Source organism: Manis pentadactyla, chromosome 10 (assembly GCF_030020395.1).
Source record: "Manis pentadactyla isolate mManPen7 chromosome 10, mManPen7.hap1, whole genome shotgun sequence".
Classification (NCBI taxonomy): Eukaryota; Metazoa; Chordata; class Mammalia; order Pholidota; family Manidae; genus Manis; species Manis pentadactyla.
This window is the reverse complement of record NC_080028.1, coordinates 4,285,537-4,299,170: the sequence shown is the minus strand read 5'-3', so window position 1 is coordinate 4,299,170 and position 13,634 is coordinate 4,285,537. Positions and strand designations below refer to the sequence as shown.

The 13,634-nt window shown below is 46.7% G+C and overlaps 1 protein-coding gene across 5 annotated transcripts in view; it reads left to right on the top strand.

Moving 5' to 3' along the window:
- Positions 1–13,634, top strand: part of FAM118A (family with sequence similarity 118 member A) — a 42,901-nt gene that overhangs the window by 15,428 nt on the left and 13,839 nt on the right. For 3 of the 5 annotated variants that reach the window (XM_036931287.2, XM_036931290.2, XM_036931291.2), the window contains exons 2-3: positions 3,838–3,890; positions 4,652–4,904. In XM_036931287.2, coding sequence (XP_036787182.2) covers positions 3,847–3,890; positions 4,652–4,904 — 297 coding nt within the window. In that variant the 5' untranslated portion in view covers positions 3,838–3,846. Of the gene's footprint in view, positions 1–3,837; positions 3,891–4,648; positions 4,905–13,634 lie in introns of all 5 variants that reach the window. The other 2 variants (XM_036931286.2, XM_036931288.2) reach the window with 1 other exon arrangement.

The window sequence follows — 13,634 nt, the reverse complement described above, 5'->3', positions numbered from 1 at the left end:
TGGGCACAGTGGGCTTGGGAGGTTGGGGGCTTTGCTTTGCTGACTGTGGGCCACATTCTCTCGCGCTGCGCCCCGCGTAATGACCATGCAGCCCTGGCTGCTGGGGTGCCACGATGAAGGCAGCTTGGGCTACTCTGAAGCCAGTTGATAAAGTACTCATCATCTCCAATTTTAAGCAGAAAACATCCTGCTAAGACTTTTATTCATGGCTTTAGATAAAAAGAATAGGAACTGCTTATACCAGTCTGTGCTGGAGCCTAATCTTGCCTTCAGAAAATGCTGATAGGTCCTTGAAAAGAATTGGTTGCTATGATGACTTGGCTTTGGGCCTGCGAGCTGTATTGACGACATGATCACCAAGGAAACCGCAAGATGCAGCTTCTGAAAGTTCTCAAGGCTTTTGTTACTCTTTTCTGGAATCTGATTGGCTTAGAAAAATGGCTTTGGGGATGGGAGCAGAACCAGGGGTTTGCTGTCCCACCGGAGCCTAGGATCAGTACTGATTGCTCTGAAAATGTCCTTGAACCTTGGTTTAAAAACGGGGAGATTTGCTGCTGAAAGGACTGGAAATGAGGTAATGTCTTTAAACATGTAGAGTTATAACAAACGGTAAATGTCTAAATATGGGCAGCTATGCAGTTTATTACAGAGTCGTTGTGTTGAGTTTTAATTTAACTTGGTACTTCCCCTTTGGCTTCTCTGCTCCTTAAACGAACACGTGTCTGTTGAAGTCTAGAGGCACGTCTGCCTGGTGAGCTGGAGCCCGGGTGATGCTGTTTAAGCTGCTGAGGAGCCAGCCCCGGACTTGTTGGGCCTCAGCAGTGTGAGCGCCTACCCGGCAGAGGCCACCCGGAGTGCAGGAAGGCTGGGACTTGGGGTTCGGCACTGGTGGTGTGTGTAACTTGTTCTTTTGGAAGACTTTGGAGTTTTAATTTTGGAGTCAGGTCCAGCCCACGGAAGTTTAAATCTTCATACTCTTTGCAGATGTGTGAACGCAATATTTAGGTTTTTCGTTTGTAACTGTTAAATGTGCATATATAGAGACTCAAAAGCAGTCGAACAATAATTGGAAGAACTAGATACAGATTTGTAAAGTTTTTTGCCATGGAAATAATTTTGGTCATTTCTTAAGTCTTTGGTTGACCAGAGATTGTTTAAAAAGAATTTGAAAATGTGTAGCGAAGACTGAGATGATGAGAGAGTCCTTCCTATACTATTTCAAAGTGACGTGGGTTATTTTGGGGGCGGTGGGGGACATTTGGTCAGCTGATGAGCATCTCCCAGTAACTTTAAGTAGGACTGAGTAGGACTGACCCTGGGAGGTTGAGAAATGAAGTCTGGGGCTGCCTCATAGGCAGGCTGGCGCCTGAGCCGCAGGACGCAGCGCTGTGAACGTCCAAGGAAGCAACTTTCACATGAGGCGTTCTTGAGCTTTTAAAACTTGGTCGGTGAGCAAGAGTTCATACTTTGTAGTTGTTAAAGCTGAGGATTGGTGGACAGTTAGGTCAGTCTTTTAGGGTTCCCTGACCCAATTTCAGCATGGGGGGTTCCCCCGCACGTAAAATACTAGGCAGCTTGTCTGAGGATTCAGTTCAATTCAACTCTGTTTTGACACTAACTGGAGGTGGTGTCAGCGCCCAGGTTGAGGGCTCAGTCCTACAAGACTGCCCCCGACCCCCGCTCCTGGGCCAGCGCGAGGCCCCAGGATGTTACCTGTGGGGTCTACAGGTTGGAGGTTCCAGCAGCCTCTTTAGGTTTGATTAATTTGCTAGAGCTGCTCACAGGACTCAGGGAAACGGCTGCCGGTTTATTGAAGGCTGTGATAGAGGGTACAGACGAACAGCCAGATGAAGAGGTAAGGGCTGGGGTTCCGGACAGAGGAGCTTCGGTCCTTGGGGAGCTTGGGGCCGGCTCCTCGGCCCGCGAGAGTGGAGGCTCTGAGAAGGAACGCAGGGCTCTCCTCCTGGGTTTTATGGAGGCTTCAGTGTACAGTCCTGCCTGACTAGGTCATTGGCTGTAGGCAACTCAATAACATCCAGCCCCTTTTCCCTCCCTGAGTTGCGGGTGGGACTGTGTTCCCACCCTCTAATCACAGGGTGGATCCTCCTGGCAAACAGCCTCCACCCCTGGGTGGGGTCCAAAAGTCACTTCAGTAGACACCCATTTAATTCACCTTCATGGCTCTGAAGCAGTTTAGGACCTGCAAATGAAGACCAAATATATCTGAGAATTATATATATGTTTGTTTCTGTTTCTTAAAAGCCATTATATTAAAGTCGTTGAAATCTCGGGGCTGGCTAGCAGGGGGAAGGAGGATCGGATTGGGGGCTGAGCACTGCCTGAACTCTGCCGGCCTTTCCCGTGGGAGCCACGTTTTCGTCACCTGTGAACTGTGGTTTCTTAACATTTGGGGGAAGACCACAGGCAGCTTTGGGAGTTTGGAAGCTCTGAGCCCCTTTCCCCAGGGGTGGAGGGAGGGTACATGAGTTCCTACACAGAGCTGTGTGTACATTTTCCAGGGATATTCTTGGGATCCCACCCAGTTAGCTCTAAAATCTAAAGATACGTATAGACTGATGAAGCCTTGTTTTCTTACCCTGGAAAATTATTTTGGGTTACCTGTTTCAAATTGAGGGAGGAGAAATCATACATGTAAAAAGGTGGTTTTCAATTAGTGTAGCTAGTATATGGCAAACAGGACTTACTCTGCTGACCGCTTTTCTGGAAGGTGTTTGGCAGTATGTGCTGAGGTACCTTCACAGTGCTCATATTCTTTAACTCAGCAACTCTGCTTCTCAGAAATCTCTCCTAAATAAATAATATCAAAATAAAGAGCTTGGTGCACAGACATGGTTGTCAGGAGTGTTATAGTAACGTTTTTCACTAGGGATATAGATAAAGTAAATGATGGCTTATCAGTAAGACAGAATTTCAGGTATGTAGCTGTTACACTTGTATTTCTGAGTCTTTATAAGGAAAGTGCTTTATTATGCATGAGAAAAGGATATGAACTATCATCTCAAAGGATGAGAAAAATTTTTTTAAGTCTAGAGGGAAATATACAAATGTTAGCAGTTATTTATGGCTCATAGGTAGTAGGATTATGGACTTTTTTTTTGGATTATGGACTTTTTAAACTTTATTTTTTTGTATATTTCCTTGTTTACAGTAAATATTAGCTCTAGAATGGGGGAAAATGTGATTCTGGAAAAATTGTAGAATATGGAGATAGTTTGGCAATACACACTTAGCTGGTTTAAGATTCCTATTTTATGTAAGCTAAGAATTGACCCTTTATTTCTTGGACTGGCTTTCAGTACAGGCACGGGGAGACCTGGCCTCTGGGAGCATCGTGTTCCAGCCCAAATACAACACTACCCCAGAGAGCACAGACCTGCCCCCCTGGAAGACCAAGTCTTGGCTTTGCTGTGCTAGGCTACCTGGCATTTTCTTCTGTCTGTGCTAAGTCATTTATGTTCATATCAGCTGGAAGCTCTTCTGGAACAGTCACAAAGGGGACGGCACGGACCCCCTGCCCCACCCCGCAGCTAGGCCACCTCAGAACCGGGCTGGGTGCACGTCGGTTTTCCTGCCTCTCCTTCCAGCGCAGAGCCACGAGGAAGCAGCCTGTGCTTGGCCTGGGCACCACACAGAATGAGGAACAGTGGCTTAGAGGCATTTTGGATGTATGTTTTCTTATATATGAAGTTTTTCAGGTATTCGGATTTAAAGATCCAGGCCCTTTGATTGTATTTCCAGCCTTAACTCTTGCAGGGTGCTAACAAAAGAACTTTTATCTGGGGAATGGCAGTCACTTCTGACTAATTTCTCCTTTAGGATTCACAGATGGATTCAGAGGAAAAGACAAATAGAAGTGAACAAAAATCAAGGTAAATAAAGGCTGTGACACCTTCATCTATGTTTGTGGCATCTGTCATGGGTCCCCTGTGTTATTGGTGCCACACAGGCGAGAGCCAAGCGAGACCTTCGGGTCAGGGGCCATCTCAACGGCCTTTGTGTCAATGTGAGAAACGTTCCCGAAGGCAGTTCTCTTTACACTGAAAGTGACCATGGTCTGGAGTCTGATCCAAGCCACAAGTGATGGGAGGGTCACATCTGAGACCAGGAGTGCCCCGCTTCACAGAGAATTCTCTAGGTGGACCACAGATTATGCTTGTAAAAAGTGTTGTAGGCAAAGGGGGGTGGTGGTGCTTAACCTGGAATGGACTGGGATTGGTAATTTGGGGAAAACCAGCATTTTGCTAGAAATTTTCTTATTTGTCACTGCAAGCAGGGGTCTTTTGTCATCACAGTTTGTATTTACAAGCTCTCTGCAACTTCAGAGGAATTAAATAAGGAAATTTTTGTTCACAAATGTATGTCACTTAAATGTGTGGATAATACCTTGGGGGACTCAAGGAAACTAAGACACAACTGTCTCCAAATTGTTTGGAGAACATGTAAAATAAACACACAAAAAGGAATGACGCACAGGCATTATCCTCCGGTAGTTTAAAGTGGGGGAATGGGGGTCCCGGACCAGCCGCATGGCCCAATGCCTGGCATATATTCCCAGAGGGCATTGCTTCCCTTTCTGGCTGAAGTACTTGCATGTTGACTTGCATTCTCTGCCTGCCTTGTTTTTAAGTAGAAAGTTTTTAAAAAGCCTCATCCGGAAACAGCCCCAGGAGCTGCTCCTGGTCATTGGGACCGGCGTCAGTGCCGCGGTGGCCCCAGGAATCCCCGCGCTGTGCTCGTGGAGGAGCTGCATCGAGGCTGTCATCGAGGCTGCCGAGCAGCTTGAGGTGCTGCACCCCGGGGACGTCGCCGAGTTCCGCAGGAAAGTGCTGAAGGACCGGGACCTGCTGGTTGTCGCCCACGATCTGATCCGGAAGATGTCACCTGTAAGTCCTTTCCACACAGGGACTTGAGGTTTCCCTGGGGGGTGCCTGGCTCTGATGTCTGGTATCTTGGTGTGCTCTTGGTGTGAGCCAACTGGCCACATGTCTCCAGATGACAGGTGGGCCCTAAAGCATTTGAAGGTGAAGTTACAGCGTCTTTGCAGCTGGTGATGATCTAGTTGAGAGGAAAGCAGGGGATGATTCAAGAGACCCTGAGCAGGAGTGGGCCCACCTTAGGCACCCAGCTGGCCCCACATGCAGGCCCATGCAGTGCGTAGGCACGAACGCTGGGGTCCCAGCTGACGTGCAGCCTTGTGGCAGGACTCCTGTTGCTTCTCCGTTTGTTGAAGAAGCACAGCCACCATCAGCCGAGGGCTGCGTGGGGAGCAGACACAGGACCGGGGAGGAAGGGCGAGAACAAGCACGTGGGGGTCCTCAGGGACACCGGAGCTGTCGGCCGGAGGGCCGGAGGGCGATTGCATTTCTGGGTCTCCCTTTGGGTCTGGGTAGGCAGCCCCAGCAGAGCTGGTGGCTGGGCTGGGTGGGCACCTGGGCTCCTGGGCTCCTGTTTGTTGCGGGGCCATCCTCATGCATCTGCTGCCTTGTGCTCTTCGTTGCCCCGACTTCTGCCATCAGTGATGTGCGGGGTCCCAGTGGTGGGAAGGGGGAAGGGAGGGAGGGGTCCTGCCTCATCCCCTCGGGGCTTGATGTGGGAGTCATGGTACCACTCGTGTTTTCATCACGTTGGCCAGAGCTGCACGTGCTACTTTGCCAAAGTCTGGGAAGTGTTTTTAGCTGGGTTACTGTGCCGAGTTCCGTGTTCCATTAATAAGGGGCAGCTGGCATCGTGAAGCACGGATTGGCAAATTAAGGCCCAGGGGCCCAACCTGGCCTGTGTGTGTTTATAAATGCAGTGATTGGTACACAGCCGTGCCTGGTCATTTACTCATTACTTACAGCTGCTTTCATGCTTTGCTGCTGAGTTGAGTTGCAACAGATTGTGAGGCTGGCAAAGCCTAAAACAGGTGCTCTGTGGTCCTCACCGATAGGGGCTGAGCCCTGTCCCGGGGGCCTGGGAAGAGGCACCGGTCAGAGTGGTGTAGGGTCGCTGGCCTCGCTGAGGGCCCGCGTGGAGAAGGCTGCTGGCTGACCATCCGGAGCTTCAGCCTGCCTGCGCTTTACGTCTGTGCCTTCTTGAAAACTTCCATCACAGAAGAGTCAGGATGATCGTGTTGCCCGGGCCGTGTTCAGGCTGAGAGCAGGGGTGGGGTGGGTGGGTGGGCGGCTGGTGTCGGGGTTGGGGTTTTGCCAGGGCCTACCTGCAAGGTCCTGGAGGGGCAGGGAAGCCGGGGACTATTTGAAGTGACTGGTGATGAGTCGTGGAGTCTGAGCTGCTCAGTGGGGGGGAGTGAGGCCAGCCGGTGGGGGTGGGGCAGGTGGGAGGGAGAGGCTGGATCCGAGGTTCTGGGGACATGGAACTTGCGGGAGTCATGTGACTGGGGATGTGACCGTAGGTGTGGCGGCTGAGATGGGGGTGGAGACAGGAGTTAGAGGTCTTGGGGCAGAACATGGCATCAGTGAGTGTGACAGCCACCAGGAACTGTGAGGGCAGCACAGACAGAAGGACTGACAGTGAGCCGGGTGCACCCTTGTGGATAAAATGAGAGTTCCTGGGGGCAGGATTCTCACCTGGCCCTGGTTGACTAGCTCACTGCACACCTGTGGGCACTACATGGCTGTTGACTCTAAAAAGAGCTCCACCCAGTGCTCTGGGTGTGACAGGGTGGCAGGGCTGCAAGGCTGCAGGAGAGCAGAGCAGAGGCTGGCGTGGTGGCAGCGCCGAGGACAGAGGCCCAGAGGACGGCTGCAGGGGCAGAGAGGCCCAGAGGCAGAGGCCGGCTTGCTGTGTGCAGACTCGCTGTGAGTGAACGGGATTCTAGTGACTGACCTGCCACCTGGAAATAAACCTGGGTATAACCCTTTCACCCCAAGCACGTTTGGCTGCCAATTTCTTTGGTCACACTGAATCCATAGCGAACTTGGCCTGGGGCTGAAACCCATTGGCAAGGCAACCCTGCACCCCCACTGGTCCTGGGGTGGAAGTGCTTCTGGGAGGGGGTGGCTGTTTTTGTTTTTTAAAAAAATTTTTATTAAGGTATTATTGATATACACTCTTATGAAGGTTTCACATGAAAAAATGTGGTTACTACATTTACCCATATTATCAAGTCCCCCCCCATATCCCATTGAAGTCACTGTCCATCAGCATAGTAAGATGCCACAGAGTCACTATGTGCCTTCTCTGTGCTACACTGTCTTCCCCGTGATCCCCCCACACCATGTGTACTAAACATAGTACCCCTCAATCCCCTTCTCCCTCCCTCCCCACCCACCCCCACACCCCTCCCCTTTGGTAACCACTAGTTCCTTCTTGGAGTCTCTGAGTCTGCTGCTATTTTGTTCCTTCAGTTTTGCTTTGTTCTTATACTCCACAAATGAGGGAAATCATTTGGTACTTGTCTTTCTCCACCTGGCTTATTTCACTGAGCATAATACCCTCCAGCTCCATCCATGTTGTTTCAAATGGTAGGATTTGTTTCTTTCTTATGGCTGAATAGTATTCCATTGTGTATATGTACTGCACCTTCTTTATCCATTCATTTACTGACAGACACTTAGGTTGCTTCCATATTTTGGCTATTGTAAATAGTGCTGCAATAAACATAGGGGTGCATATGTCTTTTTGAATCTGAGAAGTTGTATTCTTTGGGTAAATTCCAAGGAGTGGGATTCCTGGGTCAAATGGTATTTCTATTTTTACTTTTTTGAGGAACCTCCATACTGCTTTTCACATGGTTGAACTAGCTTACATTCCCACTAGCAGTGTACGAGGGTTCCCCTTTCTCAGCATCCTTGCAAGCATTTGTTCTTAGTCTTTTTGATGCTGACCATCCTTACTGGTGTGGGGTGATATCTCATTGTGGTTTTAATTTGCATTTCTCTGATGATTAGCGATGTGGAGCATCTTTTCATGTGTCTGTTGGCCATCTGAATTTTTTCTTTGGAGAACTATCTGCCCATTTGTTAATTGGGTTATTTGCTTTTTGGGTGTTGAGGTGTGTAAGTTCTTTATATATTTTGGATGTTAACCCCTTGTCGGATCTGTCATTTACAAATATCTCCCATACTATAGGATGCCTTTTTGTCCTGTTGATGGTGTCCTTTGCCATACAGAAACTTTTTAGTTTGATGTAGTCCCATGAGTTCATTGTTGCTTTTGTTTCCCTTGCTCAAGGAGATGCGTTCAGGAAGGAGTTGCTCATGCTTATATTCAGGAGATTTTTGCCTATGTTGTCTTCTAACAGTTTTATGGTTTCATGTCTTACATTCAGGTCTTTGATCCATTTCGAGTTTACTTTTGTGTATGGGGTTAAACAATAATCCAGTTTCATTCTCTTGCATATAGCTGTCCAGTTTTGCCAACACCAGCTGTTGAAGAGGATGTCATTTCTCCATTGTATGTCCATGGCTCCTTTATCATATATTAATTGACCATATATGGTTGGGTTTATATCAGGGCTCTCTTGTCTGTTCCATTGGTCTATGGGTCTGTTCTTGTGCCAGTACCAAATTGTCTTGATTACTGTGGCTTTGTTGTAGAGCTTGAAGTTGGGGAGCGTAATCCCTCCAGGTTTATTCTTATTTCTCAGGATTGATTTGGCTATTCAGGGTCTTTTGTGGTTGCATATGAATTTTAGGGTGATTTTCTCTAGTTTGTTGAAGAATGCTGTTGGTATTTTGATAGGAATTGCATTGAATCTGTAGATTGCTTTAGGCAGGATGGCCATTTTGACAATATTAATTCTTCCTATCCATGAGCACAGGAAGTGTTTCCATTTATTGGTGTCTTCTTTACCTTCTTTCACTTCCTTGGTTAGGTTTATTCCTAGGTATTTTATTATTTTTGATGGAATGATGAATGGAATTGTTTTCCTGATTTCTCTCTCTGCTAGTTTATCATTAGAGTATAGGAATGCCACAGGTTTCTGCATATAAATTTTGTATCCTGCAACTTTGCTGTATTCCGATATTAGATCTAGTAGTTTTGGAGTGGATTCTTAAGGGTTTTTTATGTACACTATCATGTCATCTGCAAACAGGGACAGTTTAACTTCTTCCTTGCCAATCTGGATGCCTTTTATTTCTTTGTGTTGTCTGACTGCCATGGCTAGGACCTCCAGGACTATGTTGAATAGAAGTGGGGAGAGTGGGCATCCTTGTCTTGTTCCCGATCTTAGAGGAAAAGCTTTCAGCTTCTCGCTGTTAACTATGATGTTGGCTGTGGGTTTATCATAGATGGCCTTCATTATATTGAGGTACTTGCCCTCTATTCCCATTTTGTGAGAGTTTTTATCATGAATGGATGTTGAATTTTGTCAAATGCTTTTTTAGCATCTATGGAGATGATCATGTGGTTTTCGTCCTTCTTTTTGTTGATGTGGTGGATGATGTTGATGGATTTTCGAATGTTGTACCATCCTTGCATCCCTGGGATGAATCCCACTTGATCATGATGGACAATCTTTTTGATGTATTTTTGAATTCGGTTTTCTAATGTTTTGTTGAGTATTTTTGCATCTATGCTCATCAGGGATATTGGTCTGTAGTTTTCTTTTTGTGGTGTCTTTGCCTGGTTTTGGTATTACAGTGATGCTGGCCTCATAGAATGAGTTTAGAAGTATTCCCTCTTCTTCTACTCTTTGGAAAAGTTTAAGGAGGTTGGGTATTAAGTCTTCATTAAATGCTTGATAAAATTCAGCGGTGAAGCCATCTGGTACAGGCATTTTGTTCTTAGGTAGGTTTTTGATTACCAGTTCAATTTCATTGTTGGTAATTGGTCTGTTCAGATTTTCTATTTCTTTCTGGGTCAGCCTTGGAAGCTTGTATTTTTCTAGAAAGTTGTCCATTTCTTCTAGGTTATCCAGTTTGTTAGCATATAATTTTTCATAGTATTCTCTAATAATTCTTTGTATTTCTGTGGTGTCTGTAGTGATTTTTCCTTTCTCATTTCTGATTCTGTTTATGTGCGTAGACTCTTTTTTTTTCTTGATAAACTTGGCTAGGCATTTGTCTATTTTGTTTATTTTCTCGAAGAACCAGGTCTTACTTTCACTGATTCTTTCTATTTTATTCTTCTCGATTTTATTTATTTATGCTCTAATCTTTATTATGTCCCTCCTCCTACTGACTTTGGGCCTCCTTTGTTCTTCTTTTTCTAGTTTCGTTAATTGTGAGTTTAGAGTGTTCATATGGGATTGTTTTTCTTTCCTGAGGTGGGCCTGTATTGCAATATACTTTCCTCTCAGCACGGCCTTTGCTGCGTCCCACAGATTTTTTGTGGTGTTGAGTTATTGTCATTTGTATCCATATATTGCTTGATCTCTGTTTTTATTTGGTCATTGATCCAGTGGTTATTTAGGAGCATGTTGTGAAGCCTCCATGTGTTTGTGGGATTTTTCATTTTCTTTGTGTAATTTATTACTAGTTTCATATCTTTGTGATCTGAGAAACAGGTTGGTACTATTTCAATCTTTTTGAATTTACTGAGGCTCTTTTTGTGGCCTAGTATATGATCTATTCTTGAAAATTGTTCCATGTGCACTTGAGAAGAATGTGTATTCTGCTGCTTTTGGGTGTAGAGTTCTGTAGATGTCTGTTAGGTCCATCTGTTCTAGTGTGTTGTTCAGTGCCTCTGTCTCCTTACTTATTTTCTATCTGGTGGATCTGTCCTTCAGAGTGAGTGGAGTGTTGAAGTCTCCTGGAATGAATGCATTGCATTCTATTTCTTCTTTTAATTCTGTTAGTATTTGTTTCACATATGTGGGTGCTCCTGTGTTGGGAGCATAGATATTTATAATGGTTGTATCTTCTTGTTGGATTGGCCCCTTTATCATTATGTAATGTCCTTCTTTGTCTCTTGTTACTTTCTGTGTTTTGAAGTCTATTTTGTCTGATACAAGTACTGCAACTCCTGCTTTTTTCTCTCTGTTAGTTGCATGAAATATCTTTTCCATCCCTTCACTTTTAGTCTGTGTATGTCTTTGAGTTTCAAGTGAGTCTCTTGTAGGCAGCATATAGATGGGTCTTGTTTTTTTATCCATTCAGTGACTCTATGTCATTTGGTGCATTCAGTCCATTTACATTTAGGGTGATTATCGATAGGTATGTACTTATTGCCTTCGCAGGCTTTAGATGGTTACCAAAGGTTCAAGGTTAATTTCCCTACTATCTAAGAGTCTAACTTAACTCACTTAATATGCTGTTACAAACAATCTAAAGGTTCTTTTCTTTTTTCTCCTCCTTTTTCTTCCTCCTCCTTTATATATTAGGTATCATATTCTGTATTCTTTGTCTATCCCTTGATTGACTTTGGGGATAGTTAATTTAATTTTGCATTTGCTTAGTAATTAGCTGTTCTACTTTCTTTACTGTGGTTTTATTACCTCTGGTGACAGCTATTAAACTTTAGGAACACTTCCATCTATACAGTCCCTCCAAAATACACTGTAGAGATGGTTTGTGGAAGGTAAATTCTCTCAGCTTTGGCTTATCTGGAAATTGTTTAATCCTGCATTCAAATCTAAATGCTAATCTTGCTGGATAATGTAATCTTGGTTCCAGGCCCTTCTGCTTCATGGCATTAAATATATCATGCCACTCCCTTCTGGCCTCTAAGGTTTCTGCTGAGAAGCCTGATGTTAGCCTGATGGGCTTTCCTTTGTATGTGATCTTATTTCTGTCTCTGGCTGCTTTTAATAGCCTGCCCTTATCCTTGATCTTTGCCGTTTTAATTACTATGTGTCTTGGTGTTGTCTTCCTTGGGTCCCGTGTGCTGGGAGATCTATGGATCTCCATGGCCTGAGAGACTATCTCCTTCCCCAGATTGGGGAAGTTTTCAGCAACTACCTCCTCAAAGATGCTTTCTATCCCTTTCTCTCTTCTTCTTCTGGTAACCCTATAATGCGAATATTGTTCCGCTTGGATTGGTCACACAGTTCTCTCAATATTCTTTCATTCTTAGAGATCCTTTTTTCTCTCTGTGCCTCAGCTTCTTTGTATTCCTCTTCTCTAGTTTCTGTTTCATTTATTCTCTCCTCCACCGTATCCAACCTGCTTTTAATATCCTCCATCGTGCTCTTCAATGATCGGATCTCCGACCTGAATTCATTCCTGAGTTCTTGGATATCTTTCTGTACCTCCATGAGCATGTTGATGATTTTTATTTTGAACTCCCTTTCAGGAAGAGTCATGAGGTCCATTTCATCTTTCTCAGGAGTTGTATTAATTTTACTCTGAATCAGGTTCCTTTGGCGTTTCATATTTGTATATGGGGCCCTTTAGTGTCCAGAAGCTGTAGTCTCTAGAGCTGCTCAGCCCCTGAAGCAATGTCGGGGGTCGCAGGGGAGCAGTACTGGTGCCTGGGGAGAGGCAAGAGCTGTTTCCTGCTTCCCGGCTGCTATGCCTGCCTCCACTGCCTGAGCCAGTGGGCTGGGCCACGGGTGTAAGCCTCTATGCTTTGCATTTGTAGTTGCTATAGACGGGGCTTCCCTCTGGCTGGCCTAATGCCAGGGTAGAGTTTGCCAGTTTGCGAGCCAGGTGGGGCTGGCCGGGAGAAAGGCGCAGTAGGCTGCCTATCACGGAGGGGGTCCTTGGAGCTGTGTAGCCAGCCAGGGAGCTGGAGCACCTGGAAATCGTGAAAGCTCCCAACCTGCTGGGCAGAGTGCACCCGGACAATTTTGTCTACCTGTCCTTTCTCCTGAGCAGTCAGCTCTGTGCAGTCCTTGGGGGTGGCCTGTTTTTAGCTGGGGGAGGAGGAGAACATTCACAGAAGAGGAAGGTGTGATGGCAGGCCCACCGCCAGTGGAAAGGTTTTTAGGGATGGGGAGGCACTCCGGAGCAGCAGGAAAGGGGGTGCCCAGTGCCACGGGATGAGTTGTTACCTGATTCTAGTGACACCCAGCATCAACAGGGACAGGAGGCATGGGGTGTTGGGGTGTGTGTGACTTCTGGTGGATGCCCCTGGGCGGATGTTGGCAGAGGGGTGAGGGCTGGAGGGCGTGGCCCGTGGCCCTAGTGCTTGTGGCTCGGCCAGGGTGGGCTTACTGGGTGTGCCCAAGGCCTCCCCCACCCCACCGCCCTCCTAGCTGCCACGCCATCTCTCTGCTGCTCTTCACAAGAGTTGTTTCTGTTTGCTGTTGCCTATTGCTTATCTCTACCCTCAATCCCACCCCAGCCAGGCTTTCACCTCCCTGCCCCAGACACCAGTGGCACTTGGTGTCACACCCAGAGTCCAGTCTCATTCTTGTCCTGTGTGGTCTCTGCGGTACGGCCACACTGTCTGTCACCTAATTTGAGGTGCCATTAAGACACATCATTTTGTATACCACCAAGAAAGCCCAGCGCCTCTATGGCTCCTCAGAGGGAAAGCTCATGTCCTTACCGCGGTCCTCAAGGCCCCACGTGGTGTGGTTCCAGTCGGCCCTCTGAGCTCACCTGCCAACACCGCCCTCATCCTCCTGTGCCAAGGGCTGCCCGCTCACCTGGGGTCCACCTGGGCTGGTGCCTCAATGCCTTTGCACTTGCACGTCTGCTTGACATCCTCACCAGAGACCATGAACTTCCTTATCAGAGGCCCTCTGACCATCCACCTTTTGCCCCCAGCAGTACTTGCCC